The following is a 22,289-nucleotide window of genomic DNA, read 5'->3' as shown; positions in this document are numbered from 1 at the left end:
CCATGCACTTATACATAATTTTTAAACATACTCTGTTTCTCTTTCAGTTGAAACTCCAATGATCTCTCAATCTAAAACTTTGAAAGCATAAAATCTATTGAATTTTATAATTGCTTCCTCCACTGATTTGCTCTCACTACACAGGTAGTAGAACAGTGGGATAAATCACAAATTTGCTAAATTGTTTCCCACCCACCTGCAGCAAACTCCTAGTGATTAACATCAGTAACATTTTTATTAGATGTGCCAGTTTGTGGGAAGTTAAAAAATACTGCTTGTAAATAGTACTGTTAACAGTAAAGGAAGAAAATATAAACAGTATGGTAAACAGAACATCACACAATACGTCATTTCTCTAAAGAACAGATGCTACATCTGAAACCCTTTCAGTATATTCAAACTACATTTTGGATCCAATACTGCTTTTTTTGACTCAAAGCTCCAACTGCTTTCACTGTCAGTTTTCAGTACATAGTCAATGCAGGATTAGGCCCTTTGCTATACGAGGTAGGAACAATACATTAAAATGCTTACAGTGAAAAACAATTGATTTCAAACAGCAGAGTCGAATGGATGATTAAACAGAATGGTTTGGGGCGGGTTAATACTGAAGGCAGTATTTTCATTGTATTTTTAAAACATGAGACAAAGGTTTAAACACAATTATTTTTAATCCAGTTTGAGAATTGTGTAGAGTACATACAGTATTGTGACGTAACGATCTGGTATAAAATACTACCTTGAGTTGAATACAGCTCTTTACAACATGCTTAGCCATACTTTGGCCTGTCTTTCAGTGGTGTAGTAAGTATTTCCATGGAAAGAGAATGTTCAGTTTTCTGGGATTAATCCAGATTTATACACATCTAACAAAAAGGAAATTTTTATGCTCTAATCAGCCAATGATCACGAATTATAAACTAGTTAAATATCAGATCATGTTGGTTATTGTCCATATTATGTAATGTCAGTGGCTCTCAGTTGGGAAAAAAAAAAAATCATCACATGTGATTCTGCTACTGCTTTTACAGCTCTTCTATCTTGATTATAATGGAGAAGATTCAAAATGTCCTTAAGTGTCTGATTCCAGAATCTCAGTAGGTTAAAAGCACTTGTTAAAAAAAAAAAAAAATCAGGAAAATAGAGTTTTTCTGTTTCTGTTAAAACATGCCTTGGACATTTTAATGATGACAAATAAAGGTTACAAGACACTTCATCTTTCCTGTAGGCGAGTAAGCTAAAAAAAAAGAAAAAGCTTTTGTTTATGTTCCAAAACATAGTGTTGTTTTAATGTCATATCTGTTAATATCTCATTAACAACTTGTGCCAGCAGGTTAAGCGAAGTACAACCAAAGTTATGTGTTACGTTATTACAGACTCCATAGCTACTAGGTACACACACAAAGTATATAATAATAGCTTGCATTTTTATGGCATCTTTCATCTGAAGATCTAAGTACTTTATAACCATTAATTAATTAAGCTTTCCAATGCCATGCACAGAGCAGTGAGTTGGCTTGTCCAAGTCTACAAGGGAAGAGCTGGGAACCGAATGCAAGATTTTTAGCTTTACTTACGCACACGAAACACTGGACAAGTTTACAGTCCCGTCCTGTGAACCACAATCTATCAAAGGTCACTATCAAGGGTATTTTGCCTCATCTCTTAAAAAACTCCATTAAAAGTCCTCACATTTATTTATGTCTTCCCAAAGACATCTGCACATATATAAATATGAGCACACACGCATATGTATAGGGATGCATACTTATGTATAGTAGAGACACTATTACATGTACACATATGCATGCACGCAGACAGACGCAGAGAGACGTACAAGCATCTTGTTTCAGTATCAAAACTCTGTAGTCCCAGAATGAAGTCCAAACTTCACTGCGGAAGACTGAGGGAGCTTCATTTTATTTTCCTTTGGTCGCTTCTGTGTAAAACTGGGAATAATGTAGTATGGAAATCAGCGCTCTGAATGAGTAAAGCCGTATCTTGATACTGCAACGTATCAAATTTTAAACATCAGCTGCTCCTCTTTTAGGATACAAGATGAAGCGTAATACAAGCCTAAATAAATGTATCTAATAAACATTAATGGGGAATTGTAAGAAAATGCAAATTGTAAAATTACCCTTACTGTGTTTAAATGATGCGATCCAGCATTTCAAGGCCTCTTTTTATGTAGTATACCAGTATACTAACAGCATAAATATGTCTTAAGGCATTGTTTCAAGTCCAAAGGTACCAGTATTTCACACTCTATCGCGTGGTTCTGCTACGAATAAGGCGGTTGTTAACAGAGGGTACTTCCCGCTGCGAGCTGTGTCACCATTTGTCATCTCAGCAGTCACGCACAGAGTCTGTGGAATCTGTTTGACCCTCATCTGCATCAAGCGGGCCTATAAACCACGTACAGCGGCCAAGTCCTCGACAGCTTTCCTCTGGCAGACCCCTCCCACGGAAAAGCCCACTCTCCCCCAAGGGCGCCTTCCGCCTGGTCGCTCTCACCGGCCTTTCAGCCGGGTTCACACCCGAGTCGCGCAAGCAAGCGGGGGGTTTCGTCCTTCTTTAAGGTACTTTCGGCACGGCCGAGAGCAGTCCGCAGGTGCCACGGCGCGCACCGGCACCATGACGCGGCCGGGACGGGGGAAGGCGCCCCGCTCGCCCGCCTCAGTTACAAGGCGGATTTACGGGCCGGAGGGGACGAGTCCAGCCTCTCCCCCGAGCGCTTAGGGCCGGGCCCCGGGCGGGCCGCGGCTCCTTCGCGCGGCCGCCTTGCCCGTCCCTCCCTGCAGCGAGCGGCCGGGGAGGGCGGAGGCGGGCCTGTGCGCACGCAGGGCGCAGAGAAGCTGCCCCGCCGCGGGTGAGCCCCGCCGCCGGGTGAGCCGCTCCGTCCCCACGGAGCCCCTCGCCGAAGAGGCCTCCCGCGGGCGGAAGGCGCGCCGCCGGCCCGCTCCCGCACGGCCCGCCGCGGGGCCAGTTCTAGCCCCGCGCCGGGCGGTAGCGGCCGCGCTAGCAGCGGATGGATAGAGGAAAAGAAAAAAAAAAAAAAAAAAAAAAAAAAGGCCAAACCACCGCGGCGCGCCCGGGGAAGCGGAGCGGGGCCGCGCCGCTCCGGAGCCGCCGGCGCGGGCCAGGGGCGCGCGCAGGCGCCGCGCGCGGGGGGCGCGGGGGACGCCGGCGGCCCCGCCTGCCGCTGCCGCCCGCGAGCCCCACGTTACTTTGATTGACAGCTCAGCCTCTCCGCTCGCCTTCCTACCGACCTTCCCCTCCTCCCCGCGGCTCCGCGCGCCCCGCGCCCTCCTATTGGCCAGCTCGGAGAGCTCCTGCCGCTCCGCCAGAAACGGTTCCCAGCGAAAGGCGGAGAGGCGGCGGGACTCGAGCTCTCTCTATTGGCCCGCGGCGCCGGTCCGCGTCACGGCCCCACGTTGGCGCCGGGGCCGGCGATTGGGCGGCGGCCGCGGCCCCCCTCCCCACGCCCGTCGGGGCTCGGCGGCGTGGGCGGGGCCGGGCGGCTGGTTAGCTGGCGGAGTGTGAAACCGCGTGCTAATGTAAGCGGCGCGGGCGAGCACAGCGCGTCCCGCTCGGCCACGGCCGCGCACCCGTCCCGCCGAGCGCCTCCCGCGGGGCCGCCCCTGCCGCCCCTCTCCCGCGGCCGGCGCGGAGGGGAGGCGGAACGGCGGCCGGCGGCGTACCCGGCCGCTCGGGTCCGGATTTTTCAGCCGGGGAGAACTTCATCCCGGCTCGGCGAGGAGCGGTGGGGCGGCGCGGAGGAGGGGGAGGATGAGGATGAGGATGCTGCTCCTGCCGCCGCCGCCGCTACCGCGATGTACCGCGCTCGGGGGGCTCTGGTGAGACGCGCAGCTCCCCGATGCGCGCCCGCCCGGAGGAGGCTGCAGCGGTGCTGGTGCACGAAGGAGCTTCCCCTCTGGCTTAGCCCCGATACGGACGCTTCTTTTTTTTTTTTTTTTTCTTTTCCTTTTTTTTAACACCCCCCCAACCCCCCGACGGGGCGGGCGGCTTGGCCGGTCGGGCCAGCGGGCATTTTGAGGGGGTTTGTTTTTCTTTTGTCCTAGGGACCTCTCTGCAACTAACGGAAGAGTCTCTGCTGCGTGTGTGGTTCCCCCTCCTCTGCCCTCCTGCGTTTCGTGCATGTGCTACTGGAGCTGCTCCGATCGGGGCCGGCTGTGCAGAGCCCCCCCTCGCCCCCTTCCTCCTCCTCCCGCCTTCCTCCCTTGTTCATCGCTCCGTATCTTGCCGATGACCCGGCCCCTCCGCCGACGCCCGGGAGCAGCGCGGCCCTCCCTGGAGACTTTCTCTCGCCCCTCCGGCTTGCGACGGTCCCGCCGCTGACACCGCGTCCCGCTTCCTCCGGCTGGATTTTCCCCTCTTGGCAAGAGGCAGAAGTGGGGAGAGGAGTCGCCTCCGCCCGGGGTTTCCGGCCTTACAATTGCATCGGCAACTTGCGAGACCGAGAGGGGGTTTATTCGCTGGCAGAGCGGCCGGGCGGCCGTGGCCACCCCCCCGGCTCTTCCCCCCCCCGCCCCCTCCGCCCCGTCGGGTCCCGTCCCGTCCCGCCGCGCCCGGGCGCTGCGGGCGCCGCCCGCCGGCAGGAGCGCCGCCGAAGGAGCGCGGAGCGGCGGTGAGCGTCCCGAGCGCGGCCCGTCCGCCTCCCCCGGGCACCCCCGGCCCTCCCCGGAACAGCAGCAACAAAGGACGCCGCGGGGCGGAGGATGTCCCCGCGGCGGGGGCACTGAGCGGCGCCTCGCCCCGCTCCTGCCCGCGGCGGCCGAGGGAAGGCGGCCGGCGGGTGTCGCCGCTCCTGCCCCCCCTCGGCGCCCCGGGTGTGAAGCCGGGGCAGGGCGGGGGGGCTCGCCGCGAGAACCGCGCTGCGAGGGAGTCCCGCCGCGGCCGGAGCCATGTTCCCCCAGAGCCGGCACCCCGTAAGTACGGCCCGGGCCGCCGCTCCGCGGGGGTGGGGGCGCGGGGTTGGCGGGGGAGCGGGGCGGGGGCTGGGCGGTCCGGGCGGCTCCCCGCTGCCGGCTCTGCCCCGCCGGGGCGCACCCCCGGCTCTCCCCCCCCCCCGCTGGGAGCGGGGGGGGGGGGGCGGGCGGGCGGGCGCCCTCCCGAGTTTGTCCCCTCCTGGCAGGAGCGGCGCATCCTGCCTGCCGGCGCGGCCGGGGAGGGGGCGCGTCCCCTCCCCCGACCTCTTTTGTTTCGTGGGCAACTTGTTTGCCTTGGGAATGACGGCGGGGCGGGCGGGGGGGGGTCGCCGCCGGGCCGGGCAGCATCCCCCTCCCCGCCGAGTGCCGCGCCCGGGCCGGGGCCGGCCGTGCCCCCGCGGCGGGGGTCGGCGGGGAGGAGCCGGCACGCCCCGCTTTCGTGTAGACGGCGGCGGCAGGAGCGGGTGGGTCGGGGCCGGAGCGGCTCCCGGAGCGCGGTTAGCCTCGCCCCCCCCCCCCAGCAGATGAGGGACGGGAAGGTGGGTAACAAGTGCGCAGCGCCCCGGGGCGGTGGCGGCCGGGCCGGGCCGGGCTCTCCCTCCTCGCCTCCCTCCCTGCTTCCCTCCGGCCCGGCCGCGGCGGGCAGCGCCGCCGCCCCCCCCCCCCCCCCCCCGGCCCAGTCCCCGTCCCCCCTGTCCCCGCGGGGCGGCCGCGCTGTCTCTGAACGTGCCTCTCTCTCCCGTGCCGGCCGCCGCCGCGCCAGACCCCGCACCAGGCTGCGGGCCAGCCTTTCAAATTCACCATCCCGGAGTCGCTGGACCGCATCAAGGAGGAGTTCCAGTTCCTCCAGGCGCAGTACCACAGGTGAGCGCCGGCGGGACGCCTCGGGGCCGGGGTCGTTGCCCCGTCCCCGGCCGGGCGCGGGGGGCTGCACTGGACGGCGGCGTCCAGGCGGTGGCGTGCGGCGTCGCGGCTGAGCCCCGCCGCGGGACCCGGCACCGCCGGCCTTTGCCGGCCAGTTTGGTGAGGGCAGGGCGGGAGGAGCAGGGTGGCGGGGCGCCCGGAGGACGGGGCGCTCGGGATGAAGGCAGCCCTGCCCGGCGCGGGTCCTCCTGCCGGTGTGCTGCTGCCCGGGCAGTTGCGAAAGGGTGGTGATGTCGAAGCTGGAGCGCTTCGGCGCTCGGGTGCGTTTAAAAAAAAACCCGGTATGTGTTAGGGATCCTTATATGGAGGATTTTTTTTTTTTTAAGTATGTCGAGAGAAGAGCTGCGCTAATTCTGTTCACAGAGCATTAAGGAGGCTAATTCTCATGTTTGCTCATTTGTGTGTGGTGTTAATGCAAAGATTAATAAAATGCCAGCGTGCGATGCTTAAAGAGCCGAGAAGGGTTGTTAAAGCACGCAAGTACGGCAGTACTAACACAAAGTTGACGTGAATCAACTGAAGCCGTGGCATGCGTTTCTGACTGCTGTGCTGTCCTTCAGACGTTTTTGTTGCGTTTCTGCTTGCTGCTGAGGTCCCTACAGAGATTTAGGGTGTGGGCTCTTGTGTACAGAGGACAATTGGAGTTAAGGGGTGTTAATCTTCCTTGATTTTGTACTTGTGTGCACCTGCAAGATCTGGATAGGAATAAAAGCTTTGCAGGATTCCCAGTTAGAAATCGCTTGGTTTTCATTAGGCTTTCTCTTTCTTACCTGTGTTACTGTAGTCTTAGTGTTACCTAAAATTGTTAACTTATTTAAGCCACTTATTGCTCTAGAAATGCAGTGTAAACTATAAGCATCCTGTATCGCAGCAGTAAGTGAAAAATGCTGGCTTACACACTAACTGTTTCCTAGGCTGCTTACTAGTGTCATTTAAAAAAAAAAAATCATTTTGCCAGAGAACAAAGGGAATGTTGAGGCATTTGCCCTCAGTGAAAATAGTCAGAATTAAATTGTTGTTAGTGATGAGATATGCAAGTACCAAATACAACTTCTTGTCATTTATGAAAATGAAAATAGAAAACAAATTTGCTCTTAAGTAATAGTCAAAGTTACTGACTTTCAAGCTGTGGGCAGGATAACATGAGCTACAGTGTACTTAAGGTTAAGAATTATAGACATGCTCAAGTTGTAATTGTAAACATGAGTGGTGTTACTTGACAGTAATTTACTAAATGTCCTATGCAAAGAAATACCTCTATTTTACTACTGAGAAGTACTTTGGAGAAATTCAGATCCTCTTACAGCTTGAAAGTTCTAGCACTTCATAGCAGGTCTTTGTCAAAGTATAAAGATTGGATACATTTGGGTTCCAGAAACAGTTTGGGTCTCATACAGCACCTATGAAATACCTCTTAAATTTCCTGTTCGGCCTTTGTATTTAAAGTACGAATTAAGTCTTGCTCTCTGTATCTGCATGTTCGTTTATGAGTTTTTTTTTAATTAGCTGCTACTGTCAAAATACAAGTAAAGTGAGTAGATGTCAAAACAAATTACATAAGTTACATTAAAGTGTGATCTATTTTGTAGCCTTAAATTGGAATGTGAGAAACTGGCAAGCGAAAAGACAGAAATGCAGAGGCACTATGTGATGGTAAGTATATGTGGTTTTTCTTTATTTCAGTAAATAGCCCCTAATACAATGTAAGCCATCATAAGAAAATAATGTATGCTCCTTTATTTGCAGTATTATGAAATGTCGTATGGATTAAACATTGAAATGCACAAACAGGTAAGGCATCTTGTTTTCTAAACCACAAAATCTGCAGTCTGTCTAGTGCATTTAAATGTAGCTGTTCTGTTTATGTTTGGATAACTGTATCGTGTGTCTGAATCAATAGGCTGTGATTAGTAAACCTTTGCCTACCTGCTGTCAGATGAGGCATAGATTAGGTTGAGCGACAAGGCTTTCTTGGTACTGGTCCTGAAAGACGTTGGCAAAAATAGAAACGTCTTGTGTCTGTGGTTTCAAAAATGTAATTCAGTGCGTTATGTGGTTTTATTTTGTTAGTGGTAGAGCCTTTGATATGTAGAACTGGTCTTGTGTGTGTGTAGCGTATGTAGTGATAGTTGCTCAAATCCTTGCCATTTAAAGGCATGAGAAGATTAGTGACTTGGAAAGCTCTAGTTATGACTATGAGTTTGCCAGTTCCCATAAAATTCACACTTATAGCCACTATAATGGTGAATAAAAAGAGTATTGAACTGGAACAAGACACTAAGGACCTCATAAGAGAAGAAAAGCTAAATGATAGCTCAGCCCGGAGGACCCTCAATTGAGTAGTCATTGTCTGCCAAATAAAGCATTAATGGCAGGGTGTAAGTATTCTGTAGATATGCTGACATTCACTTTTTCATCAAGATGCTGGTACAATAAGTCTTTCAGAAATCGATGGCCTCCTAAAAAAAATTATCATTAGATGAAGTTGCACAGTTGGACACATTTCAAAGTGCAACAATACAATTCCTTCTTGATGTGTATGTGCTATTTCATCTAAAACTCTTGTTTCATTAAATTAAAGAGCATGGCTGACCGGCTAGGGCACAGCGAAGAAATTGATTAGTTCAGGCTTCGGATCTTCGGTATATTCAAAGACTTTCATTAAGCAAGTGAATTGCAGAGTAGAATTTTGCTTTTGTAACTCTGAACTCTTTGATTATTTTTTTCTTTTGTTTTCCCCTAAAAATATTACATTTGATGAGGCAATACTGTAATTCCATGATAACCTTCTGTCTGCAAAGCTGGGTAGGTATTCTCTTGTTTTTTAGAGATACACTTGTTTGAATCCAAAGCGTTGGTAAACAAAGAACTATTATGACAACCTCATTTTTTTCTAAAGTAATGCACCAAATAGGTAGATAGAACAACTAGAGTAGTGTTTGATTTGGTTCTGTACTGTAGCTGCATTAGTCGTCTTTCTTGTCTCTTAGCAGAGTGTCACTTTTTCTGTGAGGTGACTTTTCCAGGGCTTGTGATTTGGAGACTTCCTCCTTGTGGGTTTTTTGTTTGTTTGTTTGCTTGGTGGTTTTTTGGGGTTTGGGTTTTTTTTTCCTTCTCCTAAACAACATTTTTTGGCACACTAACCTGTGAGGAAGCCAACATCCATATAGGAGCCTCATTTGGTGCAAAATGGATCTTGTTTTCAGAAGATATTTGAAGGGAACGTGTAAATTCAGTAAAAGTACTAGGAATTAACTTTAGATAAAATCAGTTAAGCCCACAAGATTAAAGAGTGTCAGAACTGAGGTTTCTATTTTGACCTTAACATCTGTGTATGGCAAGGGTTTAATGTTCTGTATGTATGGCAACTATAATTACATGCCCAGTAGGCAGTGATACTTCGGAAGCTTTTAAGATTTATGACAGAGCATTATACCTGTGTCGGTTCTAGCCAGGGAGAGTAGAGCACACTTGCTCTGTGTATTGTCTTAAGAAAAGAATATGCTTTTGAAGGCATAAATATATTTCCCTGGATATAAGTCTCAGATACTATGCTTTTACATGTTAAGTAATTCTAATTTCCAATAATGGTAGCACCTTCATGTTAAAGACTCTTGATTTAGGTGCTTGCGATGAGGATGCCAAATGGTGTTACAGTTCAGTATGTAGGTGGTCTTAGATTACAGGAAACAAAGAAACCTACCAATGACATTCTTCTGAATTTCCACCGCTAACGATAAGTTCTGAGGAGGCTTTTGGCAGATAGTAATCATAATTCTTATTAAAACTGGTGACGTCTAGCCCCAAGGGTGTAGCCAGGCTCAAATTGATGCTTTTTGCTGGCTGATCACCAGCATGGCCTAAGTGCTCATTATGTTGTAGAGAGGGCCTTTGGAGCTCTCATTACATTTGACAGGAATTCTCTCTAGGGGGAAACTGGGCATTAGCTAGACTCCTGACAGGCTGAAATTATTCCTGCTTTATGGCTTATAACCAAATGCTAGCAAGGCATCATCAGGGGACACGAAAAATTGTCATTTCTGACAACATCTTTGTTACTGAAAAATGCAGTGATGGGGAAACTTCCACTGAACAAGCTTTAACATTTTTAAGGCCTGCCTCTTATGTGGATGCTGCAGTCACTCTGTGTGAAGCCCTTCAGAGTGCTTGGGCTGCTGATTGAAAAAACAAAAAATTAAACTGCAGCAGTGTTTATGCAGCGCGGTGCATACATCACTGTTAAGGTAGAGTCACTTTGATAAAATGAAATAGTTGCAGTTTGCCTGCATATGAAAGGGTCAACTTCTGGTACTGATACAGTTGCATCAGCACTTCTCTCTTCATTTAACTTGGTAATGTATTATAATTTGACTAAAACATAAAGTCAGGACTTGAAAGTTGCAATAAATGAACTCAGTTGAGGTGAACTTCTTGTACACAAACAGCTGTCCTGCAGAGCTTTCCACTTGACTATGTTGCATTTGAGTCCGGAAATGGCCACAGTAAGGCTTCCTTCACAACTTTAGCTTTCACACTTTGCAGTGTTTAATTGCATAACTGTGTGCTTAAATTGAGGTGCTGCTGCTGCATTTCAACCTGCTGGCTGAACAGTGGTCAGGAAATAATCTTTTTTGGCACATTTGTGGCTGGTTTGTGGGTTTGTTTGTTTGTTGTTTGTTTTTTTTTCTTGTGTCTGTGTGGTTTTTTATTTTTTCTTTTTTTTTTTTTTTAAGAATTTCAAAGGTTAGTTCTTAAGAGGGTGTTGTGTGTGGATTCTTACACTGTTTTCAGAGAAATTATTTTAAGGTGAATAGCTACTAAGTTTTGCATACCTGAAACAGAAACAAGCACCTGAGGATTCATTTAGGATAGAAGCACTTGATTCAGATACTGTTTTCACATGTGTCAAGAAGACAGAATGAATAAGGACATTTTGTGAGGTCTTAAGTTTCTCTTCTGTGTTATACTGTCCAAGACAGATTTTCCCCACTGTGACATCTATGCCTGGCAAAGCAGATGCATCAACTGCTAGTGCCAAGATGTAGAGTTGGTTGGGTGTTAAAAATGTCACTGTACTTAAAGGGTTGCTGCCCTTGACTGTTAGGGCAGGGCCTCTTTGTTTTCACAAGCTCGCTCTGTCATCTTATGTCATAAGTCAGAAGATAAAGGCTTCCTGTGCGTTTAATGCCTAGATTGTTTAGGTGCAAGATTAGCTTTTGTTCAGTGGCAGGCAGCCAACGAAAGAAAAATTCATCACTGCTGAACCATCTGACAGACTATATAAACTACTAGTTATGTGGATTTCTGCTATCCCCACAGTGACAGCTAGGTTTCCTTCTCTTTGGGTGGGTTACTGTGATCTCTGTGACCTGCCTGGAGGCAGACCTGTCATTCAGTGCCTTGCCCCTTGTAGAAAAGTATAGAAGCTCCCAGACTGCATTATGTTAACCAGTTGTACAAGAGTTAAATGTCTGGTTTAGCCTGGACTGTTTTATGGAATCATTTCCAGTGCTCTATGGCAAAGGACAGAATCTTCTACTGGTATCTCATTATAACATCAGTCTTCAGGAGTGGGTTAAATAGAAGAGAATTAAGGAGCTTAGTTAGCTCTCTACAGCTGCTGAGTAGGATGGCTGTGCTGTTGAAGAGGATTTAAAGACAAATTAATTCTTTTTTTCTTTTTTTCCTGCTTGCATTTTAATTATTGGAACGAAAAACTTCATGAATCCTTAAGGTTTTGGTGGTGTGCAGTGAGTGTTTCAAGAGCATTTTACACTTGGCACTGCTACATAAGACGTGCAAAACCTATTTTTATTTAAAAGAGAAAATGGTATGGTTGATTGGGACATAATATTTTTCACTCAAAAAATTGTACTTATTGTACAAATACTGGGTTTCTAAATTAGTACAGTTGTATCACCAGTGCAGCCATTTCAACCACAACTAGAGTTGCCAGTTTGAATGGGGAGGAAAGACTAGAGTAATGATGAACTTTCTTGACTTTTGAACCACATTCGAGCTTGAGGCCAGCATTATTGTGAAGGAGTTACCTGACAGATTCAGGGCACTGTGTGAAGTGTGTCTCCATGTGGCTTTTAGATAACCATATTGTCAGATACCATCTATTATGTCAACTCCGTATACAGCTTAATCCGAAAGTATGCCACAGTGTAAACACTGTACGTATGTTAGATACTGCCTGATCATCTCCCATTTTAGACTTGGTCTGTTAGATTCCAGGTTCCTCACAGAGCTGTGTAGGGAGAGAAGAAATGCATTCCTTCCGCCAATGTTGTTAAATTTCCCTTGCGTTGCTGGAACTTTCGTTGCCACATGTCTGTTGATGTACTTTATGGATTGGTTCAAGTGGGCAAAAAAAATGTCCTGGTACTTTTTGAGGCAGGGAGAAGAGTAAGAGGGAAGATGCTTTGTGAATGCGCAGTAGCCTTCTGTCACAACAGATTCCAGGGAAAAAGCTTAATGCTTTTCCTCCTTCTGCTGGTTGTTATACCAAATCAAGCTGAGCATTTGAGTTGTCTTTTCTCCCACCCTACTCCACCACTGAAGTGTTTGTAGCAAAGCGGTAAAACTGCATTGTGTCCCCTGTGCAAAATAGAAGATAGGTTTGAAGATAGGTTTGATAGATCTTCTAGGTTTGATAGTAGGTCACCATTGGCATACAGTAAAAGCCTTTAAAAACAATTTTATGTTAACTGGCGCTTATCGGAAGACTGCGCAGTACTGTTATTTAAAAAATAACAGCTTTGAACGGAACTAATGAGGTTATCTTTCTACTTCAGGTAAGATTTGGGGATATCTAATGGAAATTATGGCAAACACTACTGTTTTTGTCTTTTGCATCACACTTCTTGGTTGGACTCTGAATGTAGCTATTTGACCAGTAGTAGTTGCTCATATAGTTCTTTTAGAAAGGTGAAAACCAACAGCTGACAGGGAGAATTCCTGATTTTTCAGCATATATTTGTCAAAAGTAGCTCATTTAACAACTCAGTCCTTATGATTACTTGTAGGCCATGGCTTTTAAAGTACTTGCAAGTTGGTGCCATGTTCAACCTGAACTTGCAACCTGTGCTTTTGCAAGTATCGAATTTCCATCTTAAGTATTTTGTGGAGGTAATCTTGCATGACATCTCTGGGCAACACTTTCCAGTGTTTGACCTACCCTTGTTCTGAAAAATTTTTTCCTTCACTGACAGGGACTTGCCTTTCAGCACTGGTGACCATTGCCTGCCTTTTGTTCTTCTGCTCTGCACCTCTAAGAAGAGTCTGGCTTAGTCATAATCACCTCTTTGACAGCAATCAGATCTCCTCTCCCATTAATCCTCCTCTTCTCGAAACTAAACAAATCTAACTTCTTCCTCATACGTTGTGTGCTCAGATTCCCTGATCATCTTACTAGTGTCACTTAGTGACTTGCTCCATTTTGGCAACATCTTCCTTCTTGCCAAATGAGGGGAACAGAAAGGGGAACAATTTATTTTAATCAGCTAGCTGGTTACAGTCATACTATTACATCCTAGTATGAGGTGTAACCTTCATCAGCACAAAGGTGTGGGGCTGATGTGTATTCAACTTGTCCTCCAGAACACCCATGTCCTCTTCTGCAAAACTGCTTTCTAGTGTGTTTCTACCCTGGCATTGCTGATGTGGGGAGGAGGTTGTCCCAGGTGTAGGACAAAAACCAGCCTCTGTTTGTTTTGAACATGGTTTCTGCTATCTTTATTTGATAGCCCCTAGTTCTCAGAATAGACAAGTCATTGATGCCTAGCTGTTTTTTCAATGCACTCAAAACTTTATGTCTCTGTTGTAACCCATCTGTGTCAACTCCTTTTCAGGTTGGGCAGTCCCAGCCTACACAGTTGTGTAGCTTTCTTTGATCATCTTCCTTGCTTTTTCCCTCAACCTTTTTCATTTTTAACTTAGCCTGGTGAAATGAAAGGACTAGAAATAAGTGCAGTTCTCAGGGTGTAGGTGAACCAGAGGTTTATAATATCACATAATTCTGTTTTCTGGATGTTTGGTGTGGTGTTTTTTTTCTTTTCTTTTCTTTTCCTCCTTTAGTAAAGTTTCCAATATCTGATTTCTCTTTTGGCTGCCATGAAATGCTGAACTGCTGGAGTCCCCTTTCACATTAGAGTTCTTGCTCATGAACAATGATTGTAAGCTCAGGAGCCATCATTTTACATTAAGGCTAGGGATAGCTACTCCCCGTGTGTGTAAATTTTGTTTATATAAAACTCTTTTGATTACCCACTTAGACTTGTAAGGTCTCTTTGCAGTTCTTCAGCCATTGTTTTTACTTTGAATGAATTCTCTTATGGAGCAAGCTTTCTTACCCACTGCTTGCTGCATTGCTGAATATATTCATAAAATAGATTGCAGTAAAGGCCCCTATGAAACTCAGCCGGTGCCCTGGTTATGGCATAGTGCTGGAGATGATTGAAGAGTGGATTAGAGCTTGTTGAACTTGAGTTTATTCTTAGCTGAATTCTAGTTTAAATCTGACTAGGCTTAAAAATCAGTTATTTCCTGAGGTTGTATCTTAAAAGATGCACTTTAGTACTTAAAAAAACAGGCCACCCTGTTGCTGTGTCAAGAGTCATATAAACAAATAGAAATAATGTTGAAATTTCTCACTTGGAACAATAATCACAGTATGTTTAAGTGAAATTGGAATAGGAAAAGGTTTATAGTGTTGTTTCATAGGGTAGTAGTATTTTAAGTTTGTAAGTGTTGAGTATTATTTTAGTTGTAAGCAAGCCTAGTTGTTATAAAAAACGCTTTCTAGTATGGGGAAAACAGTTGAGGAAATTAATCGGTTTGGTTTCACTGAACTTTTATAATGATAATAGTATTCTGTGGCTAATGATAAATTGTACAGTGTTTAAGAAGATTTTGATCTCTAATTGGGGATTGGCTGAGCTGCTCTCACCTTTTCTTTATGTTCTTCAGATGTGTGAACAAATTAGCACAGATAATTAAATTACAGATTAAAGTTCTTTGAGGGGTGTCGGGTAAGCTTTGTGTCAGGGCTGCTTATCTGGAAATATTTTGTACTTAGGTGATCTGAAGAGCTAACTAGCCTTTTTGGCTATGTGATAACAAACCAGCAAACTGAGGTTAATTTGTGTTTTGGTGTAGGGGTGTCTTTTGGGGTTGGGGGTTGTTTGGGTTTTTTCTTTTTTTTTTTTTTTTTTTTTTTGTCCCCCTCCCCTAGCAGCATGGATGCTCTTTTTTTTTTTTCTGTTCAGTTTCTTTTTTATTCTTCTTGAAGCTTTTTGTTGTTTGTGTAAACAGTCGGTCAAAGCAACTTACTTGTAAGGTGACCAGTCAGTGTATTGACAAGAACAGACACAATAGAAAACTGCATTAGGAGGCAAGCCCTTGGGATTTGCAGTAAATATATTACAGAACACAAGTGAATTGCCGATACTGCTTGTTTAGCAGTTTGCAAGGGCAATGGTAGTATGGATTTTTGAATTAGAAGGGAAGGACTGTTCTTTCTCTGTGCTGGAACATCTAGTTGATGGCTGAGGATAAAATTGATTTAGAGAACAAAATGCTGCCGCGTCTATTTGTGCCATTTTAAAGGCTACTATGGATTAGCAAGCAAAAACAAAAAGATAGCTTTCAGTTTTGGAGAAGGGAAGCAAGAATGGGTATGCTTGTTCAGCTGCATCTTAATTAGGTATTAAGTCTATGAGGAAACCTGCTTTTGTTAGGTCAAGAAAAGGAAAGGACATCTGAAACTGAGTGTTTTTTATGATCTGTGGAAATCTGCCTGTTTATGAAATTGTTTCTAAGTGTTCTAAAATCCCTGGATTGCTGTGCTCTCTGCTTCACAGTATGATGATCTCAACTTTTTTAAATGTAGACGTCTGAATTAAATCTCTGGTGGGAGGGGATGAAACCCCCACAATTTCTTGGGAAAAATAACTAATAGAAAGATCATTGTTTTGGAGGGTTGCAACAACAGTTTCCGTTTACAACAGAGTTTTTTTTGTTTTCGTTAAAAAAAAAAAGCTGAAACATTTATCGCTGTTCTTCATGTGTGAGTTTGGGTGTAAGGTCATTCTGCATTTCTATTTTTGTAACTGGTTATAAGGTTTCCAGCCCTTACTTTGCAGAGAGCTAGCTGTCTGTGGCCTCAAGTGATAGGCATAAATTGCCAGTTAAGCAAACAGAAAATCTTTGATTAACAGGGAAGCTCTTAGGCTGTTTCTTTAAACTGAAATATGAACTGTAGAACACAGCACTGGAAAGTACCTAGTACCTCCCTGTGTCCTAGCAGGGTCAGCTATACCAGTATCATTGCTGATAGGGTGCTTGTCCTATCTTAGCAAAGACTTAGCAGCAGTGGTGACTCACAAGCTCTCTAGGTAGCAGAGTGCTTTTATGTCCTTGCTGTTGAAGTGCTTCTTCAGTTAAATTTCAATGTTTTCTGTTGCAGCTTCAGCTCTTTACTATGCATTTTCCTCACCCTGGATAGGGAGAGCAGATCATTCCTCTGCCTTCCAGAACTGTTTTGTATATCTCTACAGTCTCATGTTCATTCTCTGAATGTTGTTGCCCAGCTGAAGTACAGTGCCCGAAACAAGTGCAGTACTCCAGGAGAGGAAATGCCGTGCTGAGTAGCATAGAAGGTTTACTTGGTGTATGGCTTACTGTGGTGGCAGCCTTTTTTGCAACAGCATGCTATTGACTTATGTTCAACTTCTGATCTGCTGTGACCGAGAGATTCCTTCCTGGCCCATTATTTCCTTCTCCTTTATGTTCCTGTCTAGGCGTGCTATGGTCCTTTATCCCTATTTATCCCTATCCTTCTTTTTCCTTTGTAGTCCATTTTTCTATTCACTGCAAAGTGAATTCTGAAGCTATTCTCCAGCATATTATGTCCTTCTCAGCTTGAAGCTCTCTGCAAATTAAGGATTAGGGCAAATGAAGAGATCTTTATGCTTGTTAGTGGGAAATACTGAAAAATACTGAACCTATCATGCATGCAAAACTTAATTTGCAGAAGAGAGGGATGTATTTATACATGGTTTAATCATAAAGCAGTTTTGTACTTGTTCCTGTGAAGTTTTAGGTGGCTGTTTGTGTTGCTCCTAATAGTGCTGAGTGTCAAATTCTTAGTGAAGACGTTAGCATCATCCGCCTTTCTTAACCATAATTACTTTTACCTTTTTGGACATTGCCTAGTTCTGATGTTGTTTACTGCTGAAAAATACTTCCAAGTTGTGATTTATATACCTGTTTAACTTAGATGTTTACGGATATGAGGCTTTTTAATGCCCCAAACTTAAGGAATAGTAATCAAGCTGGAGTGTCTTTGCTCCTCCATCTGCTGTTTTCTGTCTGTTAGGCACTGTCCTTTCATAGTTTCCTATCCACTCGACATTTGCAGGTTCTGCAAGGTGTCTACTAGCTGCTCAGTCTTCACTATTGTGCTCTTTTTATTTCATCAGGCCTACTCAATTTGGAGATGTTTTACTTGGGAACACTCTGACCTGTTCCTTTCCTATTTAAGCTACAGTGTTCACCTTGTGTAACTAGTAATTTATATTAATTATGTGGTTGGTAATGATTCTTGTATAGTTAGGAGGGATGAGAAAAAGTTCAGATTTTCTGGCCTTCTCAGTGCCCCTTGACTGTATCTTTCCTTTTCTAATTAAGTAGATTGAACTTTTTTTTTCTGTTCTGTGAGTATTCCAACCTGTAGAGCAGTAGCTTTGCTTTACTTGTTGCTTACCAGTGGCACATAGTTACAAAAAATATGTGCTTGTGCTGTTTGTGTTCATACTGACACAACCTGACCTAGTTTCCACTTCCTGTACACTTTCCTGTTTGTATGAAGTCAGTTAAGAATTTGGGATTTAGTCTCTTGGCACAATTCCATCCCTTCCCTCTTTCCTCTGTTCCTTCCTCTTCCATTCTCAGATGTATTAACTGTCATCCATGGCCTTATATTGTTTCATAAAGAAAATGTCAGCTCTCCATAATGCCATTTTGTCTCCCTCCCCAGTAACAGGTCTTGTAAAGCTGATCTTAGCAGTCGGCATTTGCTTTCCTGAAGTCTTACTGGTTTTTTTAATTCTTCCTTCCTGTTCCAGTGATTATAAACTCTGCAGTGATTGTCAGTCTCAATCAAATTAGTTTCTATTTGGACAGTTTCAATCAGTTCTTCCCTATTAGAATGTAATCTGGATGGTATCTTTACTAGTTTTTCCTATTCTGTGAGCAACAGAATACATATATAAAAAAATAATAAAATGGGGAAGAAACTTATTGACATGTTCCCAAAGTTTTGCTGAAAGATTTCCAAACCTTTTTCCCATGTAGTGAAAAATCTCCATTATTTTCACCTTTCTTTCAAATCCTGTGTGGTAGATAATTCTGATAGTTGTGAACAGTGTCCTGAATTAAATGAAAAGCCAACAGGGCTCTCTTCTGATAGGGGTGTAGCAGTTACAGATATACTGCTTTTTTTATGCCTCCTTTCTTTTTGTCTTCTTTTTGTCTCCTCTTTGTTCTTGTATAGTGTAGTGTTGCTCAGTTGTCCAGAGTAGATTAAGTCCTTAATGTCCTTAGGGCTAATAATGCAAAGCATGCTGGGTAATTTTGGAGACTGTGCTTCTGCTAGAGTACCATAAGAGCACATAAGGATGCAGTCCTGTGGGAAGAAGGGAGGTCATCTGATACCTTATTGTTTCCCCCCTAAAACCTCTGCTCTGGTTCTGCTGGCACTTTGGGCTGCTCTGCTACCTGATAGATGCCTCTTGTGACCCTAGTTAGATCATTGACCTGGTGGTCTACTACACTCTCCCTTTCCCTCCTCCTATGGTAATGTCTTATGCTTGACTAATTAGTTGATGTTGGACAAGTCCAAATGTCTCCAACACGGTTCAAAGAAAGTGTGCCTCTGGAAACAAAGGTGGCAAGACCTCTTCTGGATTGGAGTCAACCTCTGACTCGCTCAGCATCTCCTGGAATCTAAATAAAAGTGGGAACTGAGTTTGCTGGAAAACAACTTGAAAGTAAGATAAGTCTTTGTGCTCACTTCAGAGATTTAAATACATATGTGTGTATTGAAGGTTAGCTTAGGCATGGAAACTAAGCTGTGGAACTAAAATTTGTATAAACACACCTTTTGTAGTTGTGAGTGCTTGAGCAAGATGGGCTGAAGTTGGATTAAAGGAGAAATGTGATAACTGTCCTGTTAAGCCAAGTTTAAGAAGAGTCTTGGCATAGTAAAGATGTGTGAAAGGAGCACTTTAACATCCTGACAACAGCTTCTTTGTTGCCAGTTGGCTTCATTTCAACAGGATTTACAGCTGCAAATGGGGTGGGCAGTTGTATACAGTAGTTCATTGAGAGCAACACAGCAGCCTCTCTCTATTATAATAGAAAGCATTGAAATTAGACATCTGAAATATATCCAGTCACTTCACTTTACAGTTGAACAAAGTCCAAACCTGTAGTAGATGTTTGGCAAGTGTAGCTGTTGACTTGTGCATCATATGTAGCTTATGTTTAAATTAGCATGACCTTTCTGTAATTTAAAATGACATCTAAGAGGATTCAGATAAATGTAGGTTAGGTACTGAATTAAAAAAAAATACTAATTTCGCTTTGGAAACTACCTAGCATTCTATGGCTTTATCATTCTGAGTTTTTATTCTGGTAATATTTCTGTTACTTCTTCCTCTCCCCACTCCCACTTGCAATATGGTGGTGTTTTGGTTTTTTTAATAGCTAAAGATTTTTCATGCCAATCTTCTGTGGTTTTAATATCATCATCATGTGGGTGGCTGACCTCACAATTAAAATGAGTACTACAAATGTGGGGCAGAGGGAAAGCTGTATTTGTTAATGGTATGTCACTTTAAACTGACAGTTTACGCCCAAAATACAGAGATTGTTCCTGTCACTGAAATGAATGCTACCCATTGCTGCTTGTCAGATTGAATTTCAAGTATCTGTTGAGAATAAACCTTCCCACCCCCTCTTATTGGTGAGAATATTAGTAATGACAGTGTTTATAATTTAAAATAGAGTTTGAAGGCCAACTTCCACAGTTTGTCGCAGGGTGGTTAATACGGCAGTAAAGGGGAGATGAATGTGGCTACTTGTGCGAGTCTATTACTCAGGAGGCCTGTAAATTTGATTGGCTGCTGCAGTTCTAGCAGAATCATTCGATTTGAGAGCAATAGAAAGATAAGATATCCAATTACCCAAATGATTTGCAGGGTTAGCCAACGTTGTCATGGAGATGCGAGTTGGAACAAATTAAATTTTAAGCAATAAAATAATCTTAAAGCACGTCTGGGAACAAGAAAATTTGGCAGTGGCACTTACCTGAATTGAATCTTAGCTTGACACGCTGTTGTTTGACATTGATATACTATGGGGGCCTAAACTTTTAAATGGCTTGTTGCCTCTTTTTTTTTTTTTTCCGTTTTGCAGACATTGCCAAAACAGATTGTACTCTATTCGTTTTAAATAAAAGGGCATTAATAATATATGCATATCTCAATGCTCAACATGGATTCAATAACTCATGAACAGCAAAGTTCATAGAATGCTAGCCTTAATCATTTGAGGCTTTTCAATATTTAAGTTTTGAGATTTAATTACACCTCACTCCCCGAATTCTTAACAACAAATTTTTGGAAGTACTTGAGTCTTTCTGTAGCAGAGTTCTAACAAAGTATGCAGAGAGCTAAGCACAGTGAAATGTTTTTGTGGTTTTTTTTCTGTAATTGCTCTGTGAATATGTGTGCTTTTTGTTGAGATCTTCGAAGACAATCATGAATAAAGGCTACATTTTTTAAGTGTGGTGCTTGTTTCAGTGATTCTGCTGGAAAAATGAAAATACTAGATGGGTACTAAACTTTAGCTCATGACTAAAATATACACATGCAGTTTCTTACCCAAGGACCTTTGAAATGTATCTAACTGATTTCTGGCTTCAACAGGGATTAAAATAATAGTCAAGCATGTTCCATAAAGAGGGCTTTTGCCCACATGTCTGTTAGACAGATGGAGATGAAAATTGGTCTGAGGTCAAGCCATTCACAGCATTCTCATAGCCTTCGATTTTCTTCTCATCCCCACCACAGATAATGTCAAATGATTCAGTAATGACCAAAAGTGCAACATTGACCTTTACTCCCTAGTAGATTACTGTGTTACATGCTGTAAATGGCAGGAAGTCCATTTTGTTCTTACAGAAGGAGTTCAGTGTTGTACTTGGCTTTCTATGTGTTGAAAGTGTAAGTGGAGGCAGAGTACTTAAGAATTACCTTATAAAACTTTTGTGAATGTGTTTTGACAGTATATTCTTTTCTGTGCTTTGAAGGCTGATTCTCTGATGCTTTTGCTTTAAAGAAATGGATTAGGCCATGCTTTTTTTGGTATCATCAGAACTTTGGGTTTTCTTGCTTTACTTTTAATCATGTTGTTCCTAAGCTATATTCTTCCCAATCTAATGACAAATGTGATTCTCAAAAATAGATTGAAATAACTGAAGTAAATAAAAATGTAATAAATGAGAATACATAAGCCTGTCCTTAAGAAGGGGTGATAGAGTGCTTTCAAACACTGATCTAACTTTGTGATATAGGAAGTGCAGTTTGCAAGAAAGAATAACAAGCTTCTGACATACAGTGGACACTTTTAGCTGAGCATTGTTTTGTAAAGGTAGGTCTGGACAGCTTTAAGGAGTTTCAGCACTAATAATAGAGTAGTAGTCACAATACAACTGATTGTTAGAAATAATGTGTTGTAAGATTTAGTTTTTGCTTTAGATCACCATGGATGCTATAGCTAAAGTCACTTCTGGGACATGTATGGTACACACTGGTTGGAGCAAAACCAAAATTCTTCTTGTTGAAACCTCTGAAGCTGAAAGGCAATTAACTAGTTCTTCTCAGAGGAAGGTTGTATTCTTCACTCAGAAGTGACAGTGGGTCCCGTAGGCTCGGGCTTCCAGCATTAGTGATAAAATACACATGGGTGTTAAGTGTGGTGAGAAATACGGTTAGGGTTTGGATATTTGTGTTATACTTGCTTCTTTTCATTCCAGTGCAAAAATCTGTAGTTGTTTAAGAAATCATGTTGATTTAGGTATGATATTTTACATGGTGCTTTGGAAGGTATGTGCTGTCAAAATGCAAAATGATGTGGAATAGACTACTGTAGAGGAAAACACTTCAATACTTTTTTTTTTAACAATGCACAAGGAAAAAAGTTACAATTGTATATACAAGCTCTTTCTTAACTGCTTCGTAAAATGACTGAATTTAAATGAATGTTATATTTAGTAACTAGTCTGGCTGTTTTGTTCTTTGTCATTACGTTAAGAATTCACTTTAGCAAGAAACAAACTTAAGT

At 44.0% G+C, this 22,289-nt stretch overlaps 2 protein-coding genes across 7 annotated transcripts in view; both read left to right on the top strand.

The window, feature by feature from the left end:
- The window catches only part of FRMD3 (FERM domain containing 3), a 261,212-nt gene that overhangs the window by 101,393 nt on the left and 137,530 nt on the right, over positions 1–22,289 (top strand). The gene's annotated exons all lie outside the window — the stretch shown is intronic.
- LOC104318082 (transducin-like enhancer protein 1) overlaps positions 3,525–22,289 on the top strand; it is an 84,079-nt gene continuing 65,314 nt past the window's right edge. For 3 of the 5 annotated variants that reach the window (XM_069776158.1, XM_069776156.1, XM_069776159.1), the window contains exons 1-4: positions 3,525–4,952; positions 5,716–5,816; positions 7,466–7,529; positions 7,623–7,667. In XM_069776158.1, the coding sequence (XP_069632259.1) occupies positions 4,929–4,952; positions 5,716–5,816; positions 7,466–7,529; positions 7,623–7,667 (234 nt within the window). In that variant the 5' untranslated portion in view covers positions 3,525–4,928. The remainder of the gene's footprint in view (positions 4,953–5,715; positions 5,817–7,465; positions 7,530–7,622; positions 7,668–22,289) is intronic. The other 2 variants (XM_069776155.1, XM_069776157.1) reach the window with 2 other exon arrangements.

This window comes from Haliaeetus albicilla, chromosome Z (assembly GCF_947461875.1).
Source record: "Haliaeetus albicilla chromosome Z, bHalAlb1.1, whole genome shotgun sequence".
NCBI classification, from domain to species: domain Eukaryota; kingdom Metazoa; phylum Chordata; class Aves; order Accipitriformes; family Accipitridae; genus Haliaeetus; species Haliaeetus albicilla.
The sequence above is the reverse complement of the archived record's forward strand: the minus strand, read 5'-3'. Positions and strand labels throughout refer to the sequence as shown.